This window comes from Fukomys damarensis, unplaced genomic scaffold, assembly GCF_012274545.1.
Source record: "Fukomys damarensis isolate Sample0158 unplaced genomic scaffold, DMR_v1.0_HiC HiC_scaffold_17, whole genome shotgun sequence".
In the NCBI taxonomy this organism is placed as follows: domain Eukaryota; kingdom Metazoa; phylum Chordata; class Mammalia; order Rodentia; family Bathyergidae; genus Fukomys; species Fukomys damarensis.
The window spans coordinates 74,682,967-74,697,059 of NW_022900929.1; the positions used below are offsets into that span (position 1 = coordinate 74,682,967).

At 51.4% G+C, this 14,093-nt stretch overlaps 1 protein-coding gene across 1 annotated transcript; it reads left to right on the plus strand.

The window, feature by feature from the left end:
* Spata5l1 (spermatogenesis associated 5 like 1) lies at positions 1–13,242 on the plus strand (the record flags this gene model as incomplete). Its single annotated transcript, XM_033765321.1, has 8 exons — positions 1–114; positions 1,699–1,884; positions 5,985–6,143; positions 8,251–8,460; positions 9,123–9,318; positions 10,111–10,241; positions 10,964–11,089; positions 12,914–13,242. Coding segments are annotated over 8 exons (1,290 nt in total), but the record flags the coding sequence as incomplete, so codon positions are not given.
* Between the last annotated feature and the right edge of the window lie 851 nt (positions 13,243–14,093).

Genomic DNA, 14,093 nt, shown 5'->3' on the forward strand with positions numbered 1-14,093 from the left:
CTGACGCTGCTGGATGGCTTCGACGGGGACCGCGACGTGGTGGTGGTGGGGACCACCAACCGGCCCGACGCGCTGGACCCCGCGCTGCGCAGACCCGGGAGGTTCGACCGCGAGGTGAATGGGCCCGGCCGGTGGCCTTGTCCCTGGGCTTCTTCGCTCCGGGAACCGGGGAAGTCAGTCCAGGGCTCTTTGTACCGCAGAAAACACAGGCAGTGCCCATGTATGATCTGCCAACCAGGCCGTTTTCCAAGAGTCAGTTTGTCCCTAGAGATGAGGGGCATCTAGAAACTAGTGTCATTGTGCAGGTCCTGAAGATAAGCCCTACTATTATCAGGTGAATCCTTCAGGGAGCCTGATCTCTTACAAGCCTATTCAGTATGAATGAGAATTTAAAATAAAAGTAGCTTCAAGAAGTGTTGAAATGAAAAGGGAGAAGAAAGGAAGAACGAAGCCAAAGTTTTAATCTCATGCCTTATCAGGACACTAGCATGCTGTCCTACAGATGAGCTGCACAGTTGTCTCTCACATGTATCTAATTGAAGAATTTGTCCTGAAACCAAAAGCCATGGGTTCATCTTAGTTAACAGGAAACTGTCCTTGTATTATGCAGTAAAGGGGAATTGAAAGCATTAGTTCTAAATGTGTTGCACCACATTAATTCTGTCAGATATGAGTGCAACAGCATGACTGCGTTTTCCTCATGTTTTGGATATGCACACCAAGAGGAGACCTGAAACGGAATTTGGGATCTTTATCCTAAATTGATTTTGCTGGAATTCAAAGGAGGCAGAGTGTTACAGGCTAAGGATCAGAATGAGTCAGAAATGGCAGTGAATGGTAGAACCAGGCTGAACCACGTATTGCAGCGTCGGCAGCTGAGTTTGGGCAGGGTGGTCACCAGCGACTTGGTTGATGGATAGGTGATTCTGCGGCCCGACAACCCTCTCCAGAGCTCAGCATCTGGTGGCCCTCGATTTTGTGGCTAACCCAGGACTCATAGTGTGCAGCTTAATAGGCCACCGCTCTGTACCTTGTGTGGTTCAGTAATGCTGCTTTCTGCACAGAAAATGGGGTACCGGCTGTAGTTTGCACTGAAATCATAGTAATCATTCTCGCTGTGGCTTCTGCATCACCAAAGAGTTTTAACTGGTTACAAGTGAGAAAGTACCCACAGTCGCTCCTTCAGTTGGTGGAAGATTGAGTGTTCAAAGCTGCCCTGTTTTGTAATTTTGTTCCTAGACTGATTCTTGGTTTTTGGAAGAAATTTAGCGAGTAAGTGATGTTTGAATTTTGTGGTGGGATTCTATAAAGAGAGGAAGTTGTACGTTTTTAGATTAATCTGTTCAGGGCTTGGGTGGATTTCTTGTACCATCCAGTAATTGTCTCCAGAATGTGCTCTATCTGGGTCGGGACCTGGGACCTGAACCACGTGGCTTACTACTCTGTCCCTGGCTCTGAGAACTTGGTAGATTCCCTAAAATAACAAAAACTCGTTGAATGGTATATTTGTGTGATTTTGCAGCCTCTTATCATGCCACTGAAAAATTGGGGTCTTCATACATTCCTAACTTAAGGTATACTTAGAAGAGCAAGGCGCTAGATCCAGACTGGTTCGCTAAATTCCTGTTTAGTTGTGTGGATAAAGAGACACTTAAAACTGTAAACTTTAATTTTCTTTTTCTCTTTATTCCCTCATAGGTTATCATCGGGACTCCCACGCTGAAACAGAGGAAGGCGATTCTGCAGGTGATCACCTCAAAGATGCCCGTGTCCAGGGCTGTGGATCTAGATGAGCTCGCGCAGATGACCGTGGGCTACGTGGGCGCCGACCTGACGGCGCTGTGCCGGGAGGCCGCAGTGCTCGCGCTCCTCCGCGCCGACAAGGTAGGAGGGCTGCTGCCTGCCTGACCGCTGCACTCCGTCTTTCTGTTCATGTAGCAGGTTAGTACGGGGCTCCAGGAAAGGCGGTAAGTACGCGTTCTTGGAATCTTTGGCAGCTTCCACAGCCGTGTCTTATCTGTATTTTTATATCTCGACTACAAGGTAAGGATGGAGTCTTCCAGTTCTGTACAGCGGATCTCTCCTCTCATAGCAGCCCCCTATTGCTGAAGCCCAGAGCAGCCACAAGAGACAGTGTGGCCCCAGAAGAATCCGTTTATTTGGGTTTTTTTTTTAATTATTGTGAAGCAGTTTCAGACTTTGAAGCAATGTCAGACAAAAATTGCAAAAAACAGTATGAAGAATTTCTGTATACCCTTCACCCAGGCTCTCCAAATACCGCATTTTTCCACATTTACCATCTTGTCATCAGGTGTTTGAGTTTATATTTTTTTCCTGAAACGATCTAAGAATATACTGCAGGCGTGATGCCCTTTCACCTTGAAAACTTTAGGTGTTTATTTGCTAAAAGCAAGAACTCTAACCACGGGAAGATGATCAAGCCGAGGAAATTCACACTGACACCGTGCTTTTCCTCGTCCAAATAGACCTTGGTCTGGGACCATCCTTTGGTCTTTCATGACCTTAACTTTTTAGTAGCTCGAGTCAGATACTCTGTTCCTCAGCTCCTGTCTGACAGATGTTTCCTTGCACAATTCAGGTGTTGCATTTTGGGTGGGAATAGCACGGCAATGGCCCTGGGGTTTCCCTGTTGTCTGCTATGCACCACGTGGCATCTCTCAGACCTACCGAAGTTAACTTTGCTTTCTGGGATAAGATGTTATATCTGAGATTTCTCCAGTGCTAAGATACTAGTTTCCCCTTTGTTATTCATAAGTACCTTGTAGGAAAGCAAACTTCCCTGACCAGAAGAGTGGGCCCTTGGGATTTTCCTGAAATATCTTACTCTTCTTTTATTTTTACTCTCACACTGAAGACGGGGAGAAGTTATGTGGACTTCTAGGTCATCTTGTATGTTTAGAACCCACACTGCGTGCCATTTCCATAAAGTCCGCATTGTAGATGTGTGAGCCTGGGCCCCCTGTGAGGGAAAGGATGAGGTGGGTTTAGGATCCCCTGTGCTTTGAAAGATCCGAGTTTGACCGAGCGCCTCTGGCTTAGGTGGACCAGTCAGCCGCTGCTGCTTCAGGAGGAGCCTAAGTGTAGTTCCCACGGGCAGTGGCTGAGTGCAGGAAGCGCCCGGGGGAGTGCAAGGAAGAGAGGCACAGGAAGAAGGGCCGGAGGCATCCGGGAAGGTACTGGCTCGTCTTTTTCTTCTTTCCCTACCGGGCCGCTGAGGGGCGGCCAGACGAGGATCCGTGAGAGTTGGTGACCCTTTTGTGAAGTGTTCCTGTGAAAGGTTCACAGGTGTAGCCTAATACGGAGGGGAGAGGATGCGCCCTGCCCGAAAGAGCGAGTGAGATGATGAACAGGAAGGGACCCTCGCTGCGGGTGGGACTCTCAGACGTGAGCTGGCTTTGCCTCATGAGTGCAGGTCCCCGAAATGGAAGGCTGCTGGCCCGTAAGAAGTGCTCTGCTCAGCGACAGGCCGGATGCACCAGGGTGGGTGCACACAGCCTGCACTAGGCTTCACCACGCCTGTGTGTGTGTGTGTGTGTGTGTGTGTGTGATGCCCACTCAGCGGCAGAGTTGGTTAATGGTGCGTCACTCACTGTGACATCCCCGTTGTTGGCAACACGTGACTGTATTTTAAAAATTATGTGCTAATGTTCTTCATGAGAAATTAAACAGGATAGGCAAAGTTACAAAGAAAGTAAAATTTGCCTGAAACTTCGCCTCCCAGAGATTACCATTGTTTATATTTTTGGAAAATACTTTCCAGAATAGCTCTCTATCTGTCCACCTAACATAACATATAAGAAGTTGGATTGCTGTTGAAAAATGGGGATTTGTGAACAACTAAATGTTTGGAATTTGATGTGAGAGGACAAATTCTTTAGTAAATATAATATGGACAAAGCAGACATAAGGAGTTTTTAACCAAAATTTTGCTTTGCCAAACTGATCAGGGAACTAAGGAAGACTCCTTACAAAATAAAATCTCCATGTGAAGGTGGCCTTTCTACACACACATAAAATCTTACAGGAGAAAGGGTATGATTTGCTAATTTGAACACTTGGGAAGGAAAGTACTTTTAGCCCAGTTTCCTTAATACAGAAAGAACTCTTAGAAATCAGTGGGACAAGACCAACAGCAGACAGCAAGGCAGGGGGACAAGGAGCTGATAATAAAAAGAATATCAATCACCGTGAAGAATCTTCCATCTTAATCTTGTTTAAAAGTATTCCTTTTCAGGTTTGTTTTTCGTGAGTTTACTTTAAAACTGAAGGAAGGTGCATAGTTGTAGTGAATAGCTGTTAAACCCTTCATCCAGATTCACTGATCTTTAGCACCTTATCACATTACCTTCCTCACTCTCTGTCACTCTCCCCACCCTCCGTGTGCACACTTGAGCACCCTGTTTAGTTTTTGCTTTGGGAGAAGCCGTCTGACAATGGGTCACACAAATCATGACCCTGTGGCCCTTCACATATTATTGTTTCCTAAACACAAGGTTGTCCAGGGCCAGGGATTTAGCTCAGTGGTGCCACCACCTTCCTTGTAAGAGCAAGGTCCCGAGTTCAACCCCTGGTACCACCCCCCCAACAAATAAATAAATAACAAGGTTGTCCGTACATGGCCACAGTGTAGTCATTTAACACTGATACAGACTGTTATCAAAATATGTGGCCTAATTTCTCATTTAGAGATGTCTTCATCTTTTTTAGCATTTTTTTCTTTTGAACAGGATCTAATTCAGGATAGCAGATTGCACTTCTTTTAGTCTTTTTAATCTTGAGCCCTTTTTTTAATTTGAGACAGGGTCTTACTGTGTAGTTCAGGCTGGCCTTGAGCTCACTGTGCAGCCCATGCTAGCCTTCAACTCTCAGCACTCCTCCTGCCTCAGCCTCCCAAGTGCTGGGATTATAGGCCTGCACCAAATCTTGAACACATTTTTTTTTAATCTGAAACATTTGACATTGATGTAGGTGAGGCGGGTGGCGTGTTTTGTAGAATGGCCAGATTGGGGGTCTACATCCCTTTTGGGAACACTGTATAAGCAACATTGGGTCCTCACAGTACCATGTTTAGAGGCACAGGATGTCAGGGGCTCCTCGTTGGTGGGCTGACTATTATCAGCCAGTCGAGGTCGTGTCCAGTTTCTGCCCTCTGTCATCTCTGTTCCTTCTTGCCCCCGAGAAATGTGTGATGAGACACAGACGTGCAGATCTCTCTCTCCAAACCTTCGCTTACACAGATGTGGCATCCTGTTCTTGCCACACCAGCCTTTACTGTAAATGCTGCAAAAGCAGTGACTTCTAAGTGAGTCCTCCGTTCCCTCCACCCCCTCTGAACGGAGGAACTTTAGTGGTTGCTTAGCAAGTACCGTTGCTTCCTGTCCCCTGGGCTGAAACCTAGACGTGTGACAACATCCAGTGATGCAGAGTGGCTGGGGCAGCAGCCTCTCGTCACTAGGAAAATAACCGGTTGCAGCTTCTCCAGAGAACATGTTAGTAGTAGCTGCCAAGGTTATAAATGTGCAGTTCCACTTTGAGAAAATCATTACAGAAAATGCTTAACCCTGAGCAGATAGACTTCAGCTGCAGCTTTAATAACAAGGCTGACACTGACCTATTGTTAGAAGGATTTCTAAGATAGACGAAAAAGTACAGAATATGTACTATATATATATTGTACATATATATATATATAATATATACATATATAGCATAGGTCAGCTTGCTGAAAGGATGCATATGTTACTGACACAAAACGTGCTAGAAGAATACTTAGCTGATGGTAAATGTGAGTGGGGTTTGCTGAGTGGTGTTCTTTTGGGGGGGGTGCCATGTATATAAATATATTTTATGATAACAAAATAGATTTCCAAAAGAGGATTAAAGAAAATAATTGTGCTTGCGTAGCACAAAGAAGGCCCTCCTGATTTCCTGTCGGGTGTGCTTTTTGGGGTGTGTTTCCTCAGCACCAAGGCAGCCCTGCAATTGAGGGAGCGGACTTCCACGCCGCCTTTAAGAAGATCCAGCCTTCATCGTTCCGAAGCGCCATCGGGCTGCTGGACGTCAGGCCTGTGGACTGGGAAGAGATCGGTGGCCTGGAAGACGTAAAACTGAAGCTGAAACAGGTAACGGATAATCTGCTCGGCTGGCAGATGGGGTCCAATGTCCCGTGCATCGGTGTCGAGAACAGGCGCGGAGACGCCCGCTGCAGTCACGGACGTCTGTGTCCCTTGCCCCCGACCTCTCCTGGCTCCCCCTCAGCCCGCTTCTGGTGGTCACCGCTGCACTGCGCTGGGATCTAGGACAGGAGGACAGGCTGGGTTTCTCCGCGGGGAGCCCGCTGGCCATGTGAGCCTCAGGGGCTTCAGTGCCGCTGTCTGGCGGGAGCAGCGGTGGACCCGGGAGGGGACACTTGGCCACCACTGGGGAGGACCTGGGTCAGGAGTTGCATCTGGGCAGGCTGTTCTCTCAGCTGCCCGGCGGTGCAGAGAGCTGACTATGCCGCGGCTACTGTGAGTGACCAGGATGGCTTCACAGTGTGGAGGACGCTCAGAAGCCACCGTGTGCGTGCGGGCCTGAGCTTCCTTTTCCCTGTGCCGAGACTCAAACCTGGGGCCACACCCAGCCAGGGCTCTTCCGAATGGGACCCCCCAGCTGCCTCAGGTTGCCGTGTCCACGCCCTGGCCAGACACTGAAGGGCTCCTGCCGCTGTAATCACACTTAACGGAAATCATACGTTTCAAAGTTTACCCATTGTTATCATTATTTTGATTAGTTTCTTTACCCTAAAATGTTAAAAAAATCTATAAACTATTCTGAGTCTGTGGGCTGCCCATATACGAGTGCTGAGCCTCAGTTTCCCCGAGTTCTGACCTAGACTCGAGAGGGTGTGGGGTTTGCAGAGCGGGTGACCTCATGGTGGACGGGGGCGCCCTCCGCAGGTCCCCTCCTGTTCTGCTCTGAGGGGCTGGACCCCAGCCTGCATGTGAGCTCTGCCCCCACGAATACGGCTGTAAAATCCCTCTAGCGGTGCCACCTGGGGGCAGTGGGCTTCCTCCCTCTGACGCCTTCCTCCCCCGGCTGTGGGTGGGCTTCCCTGCCATCCAGGGCTGGTGCCCCGAGGCCCCGCTGTCCCCAGAAACTGCCGGCTTTGATCTCTGAGGAGCTCGGGGACTCTTCTAGCCCTCATGCCCCGGAGCTGCCCGCCTGCTGGAGGCCAGGCTCGCCCCCACCGTGTGTCGGGCCCGGTGGTCACCCCGGCTCCCTGCCCGCAATCAAAGCCAGAACTCAGCCTGCCTGACATCCTGTGCTTCCGGTGTGTGCCCCTGGGACGCAGCAGCCTTAGGGTGGCTGCCGACTGAATCATGGCAGACCTCCGCCTGCCTCCCCAGCTGCTCCCGTCTCCCTCCCCGGTGCTGGCGAGATCTCTGGGCTCCCAGGTCACCCCGCTGTGTGTAGGGCTCCTTCCCCCAGTGGTGCTGTTTTCCAGCCAGTTGTTGGCCCGTGAGCCTGTGTCCCTAACTAGGGTGCGTGCAGCCTGGGCTGTCCCTCTTTCTGTAGAGGTTACAGCAGTAGTGAAAAGCGGGTGCAAGGGGATTAAATTGCCTGGGGTCGATGTCAATGCTGCTGACGCAGAAAGGAGCGGGCAGGTCTGTGTCTGAGTTTCTGCATCTGAAATAACAACAGGAAAGCCAGGCACACAGGGCTCATTCATAGTTCACTTAACGTTTGTCCAATACCTGCGTTAGACAGGTGTCACGAGAGGTGCTGAAGATTTAGAGGGGAACTTTGCTTCTGTTCTAGCAAGAGCAGAACAGCATAGTCAACAGGGGAAAATGAGCAAAGTCAATAAGCGTTCTAACAGTATAGGTGGGCCAGCTGTGGTGGTGCTTACCTGTGCTCCCAGCACTCGGGAGGCTGAGGCAGGAGGATCGTGGCAAGTTTGAGCCAGCCTGGGCAATGGAGCGAGGCCCTGCCTCAAAGACAAGAGAAAAAGTGAAAGTATAAGCAGGGTGGTGGCCAGAGGGGGAGTAGGAGGAGGCTGCGGCCGGCATGGGGAGGAGACTGTGGGGCACCTGGGCAGAGAGGAGGGTAAGGAGGCACCCTGTGCGCACTGACCGGCGAGGGCTCCTGAGGTGGGCGGGGCGCTGGTCTGGAGGCAGGGAAGTGTGAGGGAGGAGCCGGCTTCGGTCTGGGGCTGCCCGGCCTCAGGGACCTTCCTCCTCCACACAGAGCATCGAGTGGCCCCTGAGGTTCCCACAGGCCTTTGCCCGGATGGGCCTGAAGCCTCCCCGCGGCCTCCTGCTCCACGGGCCGCCTGGCTGCGCCAAGACCACCCTGGTGCGGGCCCTGGCCACCAGCTGCCGCTGCGCCTTCGTCTCACTGAGTGGAGCGGAGCTCTTCTCGCCTTTCGTTGGCGATTCAGAAAAAGCCTTGGCTCAGGTTTGCTGGTTTCCTGTGTGTTTATGCTTGCTTTGGACCCCTTATTTCACGCCTCATAGAAAAGCCTTTTTTGACAAAAAGAAGACAGATATTTTTTTCTATGTGAAAAAATACACGTTTATTCATAGAAAATGCAGGGAAGTTTAAATAAGAGAACTCGCAAAGCCGGGTGTGGTGGCGCACGCCTGTGATCCCAGCACTTGGGAGGCTGAGGCAGGAGGATCGCTGGAAGTTCAAGGCCAGCCTGGGCTGCACAGTGGGATCCTGTCTCCAAAAACCAAAATAAATAAGTAAAAGACCTTTTATAATCTCTACCTGTTAATATTTTGGTGGATTTCTGTTTTGGGGTTTTTTGTTTTTTGTTTTTGTTTGTTTGTTTTACAAAGTAGAGGTCAAATTTTATCCATCTACAGCATTACCCTACTTTTTAAATTTAACATGATTGCTTTTGAAATTTCATGTAAATATCTCTTGAAAATATGATTGAATGCCTACATACCACTTGATTATTCCTTGTTTTATTTCTTTGTTCCCCAGTTCTCGAGCATTTAGAGTCAGTCTTCCTTTTTCTATTTTGAAACCATAAGCTGTAATGCAGAGGCCTCTCCTCCAGGCGTCCCAGCGGAGTGTGAACGTCTGACGTTTTCCTCACTCAACCTAAGGTATTTCGACAAGCGAGAGCGAACACGCCCGCCATCGTGTTTCTGGACGAAATCGACTCGGTGGCCGGCTGGCGCTCGGCTGGTGGCGGAGCAGGCTGTGATGTCCAGGAGCGCGTGCTGTCTGTCCTCCTGACCGAGCTGGACGGCGTGGGCCTGCGCGCCACTGAGATGCGAGGAAGCGGGTCGGGGCAGGCGGGGAAGGGCCTTGCCGGGCCGGGCCCTGCTGCTTTCCCTGTGGGACCAGAGCAGCTGAAAGACCCTGGGTGGTGGTCTTCCCGAGAACAGGAAATCCAGTTGCACTTACTTGTGGGGAAAGGGGTTGATTCTGATGTTATCTCCTAAACAGCCACTTTCCACCCTGTCCCAAAATGTCTGTGTAAAGCGAGCCAGTGTTCGTGTACGTGATCACGGCCTGGTCCCCCGTGGGGCGGCCTCTTCCTTCGTGTCCGGCTCTCCTCGCTGTCCGGTTTGCTCTCATTACCCCATCCACCACTTCTCTCCTCTTCTCCTCTGTTCGTGTTTATTTCTCCCTTTCAAAGCTGTTCCTTTGGTGAGGAGCACGTCACACCTGAAGTGGAAGGGACCCTGGGGCCAGCCAAGCCCCTCCCTGCAGCGGGCGGGGGAGTCGCCCCTGAAAGACCGCTGGGACCCCTCAGCCCAAGAGCTGGTCTCACCGCCCAGTGCGTGAGCCGGGCCCTGTCCACTTGTAAGCGTTTCTCATTTACTCCGGGGTCTGCTGGCTGACGCTCGGGTTAATGGCCGTTATTTCTGCCTCTGGAGAGACGGGTGACAGTGGAGGAGCCCTCGGGCCTGGGGAAGCCTCGGGCAGGACTGAGCTCCCAGGGGAGCAGTGTTCTCCGGGGTACACTGCGTGGGGTGTGAGCACCCCAAGGCCACCCGCTTAGAGACAGCCAGACCTTCGGACGGTGATGTGAATGCATTCCCACTGCCCGCGGTTCCTGGTGTTACTTATGTTGTTTTCCTTCAGAATTTGAAGAAGTTCTGAATCAGAATGTCATGGTCGTCGCAGCAACAAACAGGCCGGATGTGCTAGACGACGCCTTGCTGCGCCCCGGGAGACTGGACAGGGTCCTCTACATCCCCCCTCCGGATCAGAAGGTGCCTCTGCCCCGCGTCGCCGCCGCGCCCTGGGTGCCCGGTGTCCGCCTGTGGCCACTCAGCCCGGGCCAGGGGGTGTCTGAGGGCTCCAGAGGAGCAAAACGGGCTTTGGAGGGGATGAGGCACCGGGGTCCCGGAGCAGAGTGAGCTCCCAGTGAGCAGCCTTGGTCACCCCGCCACCCTGGGCAGCAGGGCCCGCAGGGATGGTGCGGAGGGGGGAGCTTCGCCTTTTCAAGGGATCAAACACTTTAAATGTCTGCAGTCATTTCAGATTCTGCCTGGTAATCTGTGCCCTTGCTGCTTAAACCGTTCCAGCAGCACTTTTTGTACCTAAAGAGGTTCATGTTTCTCTTAATGAGCTGTTCCCATGGTTGGAGACCAAAAATGAATGATATCCTCAGTTTGAACCCTGGTACCCAGGGGGGAAGAGGGGCTGGGTTGTGTAGCTCGGTGATGCTGCCTGGGAAACACAAGGTCCTGAGTTTGATCCCCGGTCCTGGGAGAAATAAGCAAACAAAACTGATGATCAAAGCCTTAGCGATTTATGGTATTAGCATTTTACCATTACCATATGGTAAATGGCTTAATTTACCAGTGAAGTAATTTTTCTGTGTCTGGGTCCCAAATGTATTTGTGTATCTAAATATATATCCGTACACGCGTACAGTGTGACAGGCGGGAGTGGTCCAGGATGACAGCTGTGCTGTTCCCCCTCCTTCCAGGGCAGACTTTCCGTTTTACAGGTCTGCACGAAGAACATGCCCTTGGCACCCGATGTCTCCTTAGAAAGCCTAGCAGCTGAAACGCGCTTCTTCTCTGGAGCTGACCTCAGAAACCTCTGCAGAGAAGTAAGTTCTTATGGGTGAAGGATGCGAGGTTCCGAGCAGCTGTCCTGACTCCTCACTGCATCGCGTTTACTAGGCGTTTGCTCGGAGACTCCGTCCGGGGCAGAGGTCCGCGCCGGCCGGGCAGCTCCGTGAGACGCCGTCTCTTAATTGTAAAAAGGGAGGGAGCGAGGCTGGGCCGGGGACGTCGTCCGTGGCTCTGCAAAGCGTGGCAGTGCCGAGCCCAGACTCAGCGGAGAGAAGGCAGCCTGAGGGGACGCAGGCCGAGACCCAGATCTGATGGGCGGTCAGCGGGGGCCGGTGAAGGACGGGACGACGTCCATGCCCCTCCGTGTGGAGAAGCGAGCAGAAGCCAGCTCGCAGGACTCTCGTCAGCCGCCGAAGGCGTTTAGATTTTATTCTCGGGAGAAGGAGCCACTGTGGGCTCTTCGTTTTCTGTAGGCTTTTACTAAGTACAGCACTCAGGGAAAGGCCCCAGTCTAGGTGGCAGTTACAGGTATTGTAAAGGGGTCCCAGTGTTGTCACCGCCGCCTGTGTCAGGAGAGGGGACGCCTCCAGCGCAAGGACCCGTCCGCTCATGCCCGAGGCCAGCCGAGCTCCCTGCCGGCAGACCAGCGGTCCTGTCAGAAACGAGTGTGCACCTCGTGTGTAGCCACGGTGTGTGTTTCCGTGGCTGTGTGGCTGCGAGGTGCTCCACGGTGTGGTCCACATCCTGTTTCTCTGTTCCTACATGAGTGAGCATCTGGGTTTCCACTTTGCTGCCGTTACGAACACACCCCTGTGAACAGTCTTACACGTCTCTCCTGGTGTACGTGTGCGGTTGTATGTTTTGTATATGTGCACTGCTACAATCAGAACTGCCGGGTCACAGCCCTGGGGAGGCTGAGGCAGGAGGATCGCTGTGAGTTCAAGACCAGCCTGGGCTACACAGTGAGTTCCAGGTCAGCCTCAACTACATAGTGAGACCCTGTCTCAAAAAAAAAAAAAAAAAAGAGCTGCCGGGTCAGAATGTGTGTTGGATCTTTTCCTCTGGAAGAATGATGAATACTGTCTAAAACTTTCCTGCTCCAAGCCCCAGAAGGTTTCTCTCCTTTTTTAAAAAAATATAATGTGGTCTCGCAATGTAAATGGGCTGATCAAAAACTGCAGTGTGTGTGTGAATAAAAATGTGTTACAGTGAAAAGTCCACCACCACGAGTACGTACGTGAGACACACACATGCCATCACACTTGCCACTTTCTGGAGCAGCTCCGGAGCCCTCTTCCCGAGAGTCTTTACAACTTGTGATAAACAAGACATCCAGTGAGGGACAGCTGGACAGAGTGTGGCCGTGTCCCGTCCACCTGTCTGTCCGGTCTGGCACTGTGCGAGCTGTGGCTTTTCCCCGAAGCCAAAATGACTGAAACAAACGTTTGCAGTCCCTGTGATTCAGGCATCAAGGTAGCCGTGACAGTGAAACTAAAGACACAAGAGAAGCCAGAACTGCTTCCGACAGTGGCAAAGACGATAGCATCTGTGTGTGCAGAGGGAGGGGTACTTGGAGATGCCTGGCGCTGTGTAAGGAGCTGGTTAAGACGTAAGCACTCGCTGTGTTTCTCAGTCTCGCCTTGTGTTCACTGTTCTGCTTTTTCTTCTGTGGGAGGCTGGAGTTTTCATGTAGGAGAAATCTGTCCTGCGATGTGGATTTTCAGTCGCTTGCTGTAACTCTTTAGCTTAACGTTTCCAGTGATCGTGGATCTTGGAATCCTGTGACTCGAGACGTAAGTGTCACCGTGACTGTCCGTTGTCGGACCGCGGCGTGACTGTCCCGTGCTTTTCTCCCCCAGGCGGCCCTGCTGGCCTTGCAGGAGGACGGGCTGGACGCAGCCGCAGTGCGTCAGGAGCACTTTCTTCGATCGCTCGGCCCTGTGAGGCCCTCCCTGCGGCACACGGACCTGACTCCATACGAAAACTTATTTAAGAGAGAAGGACTTTCTACCTTGGAAGATATTTGAGGATCACGCGGCTTCTCGGGGTTCACACTGGTGGAAGTGTGGGCTTACCTATAGATTGTAACGCTGCACTTTGAGCAGTTGTGCTTATATTTTCTGTAAATTAAAGAAAAGTAAATAAAACCTGTGCCCGACGAGCTGAGGCTTATCTTATCTCCGGAAGCCGTGTTAAAACTGTCATGTGGGAAGGACGTGTGTTTGATTTTGAAAGTAACTGGTTATTGTTGGTTGCTTTTTTTGTAACCTTGAAATAATTTTTGTAGCTATAGAAAAGTTGCAGAAATATTAGAGAACTCTTGTACTCTCACACTGACGCTGCGTTTTAGTCTTGCCCCATGATTGCCATCCGTCGTCCCAACGATGCCCCAGGTAGGAGTGTTTTCCATCGCAGGCTCCCGTCTGGGACCACACTTCCCACCGAGGTGCCCGTAGCTCTTCTGTCCTGGCCCTGGAGACCGGTTGTTCACAGGTCAGCCCGGGATGCGTGTGGCCTGCACCTCTCTGCCCCGCGGTGCTGCGATGGCAGTGGTGGCCAGCAGGGGGCGGCAGCAGGCAGCTCGCCCAGGGAAGCCTCAGGCCTCCAGGGCTTGGGAAGAGCACAGGAGGAACTCAGGAATTTTACAGAAACTGCTGGGAGCTGTTGGAAAGTTTACATTTCTAACTGAAGATGGGATTTGGGAAAAGATTTGCTGGATTCATAGGCGTAAAGTCCAATTTAAGATCATTCTAATACCCTCATATTTGAGTGGTAGGAAAAATCCTTAAAATCTTGCTCGAATTCTGCCCTTGCTCCTTGGTTGCTTGTCTGTCTGAGACAGTCTTGCTACAGTCTGGCCTTCAACTCTCAATGTACCTGAGACCGGCCTCAAACTTGCAGTGATCCTCCTGCCTCAGCCTCCCTGGGTGATGGGCTTATAGGCCCAGGCCACTACGCCTGGTTAAAATGGCCTTTTTTTGTTGTTTAAAAGTTATTTTGGGCCGGAGATGTAGCTCAGTGCCACAGCACTGCCTGGCA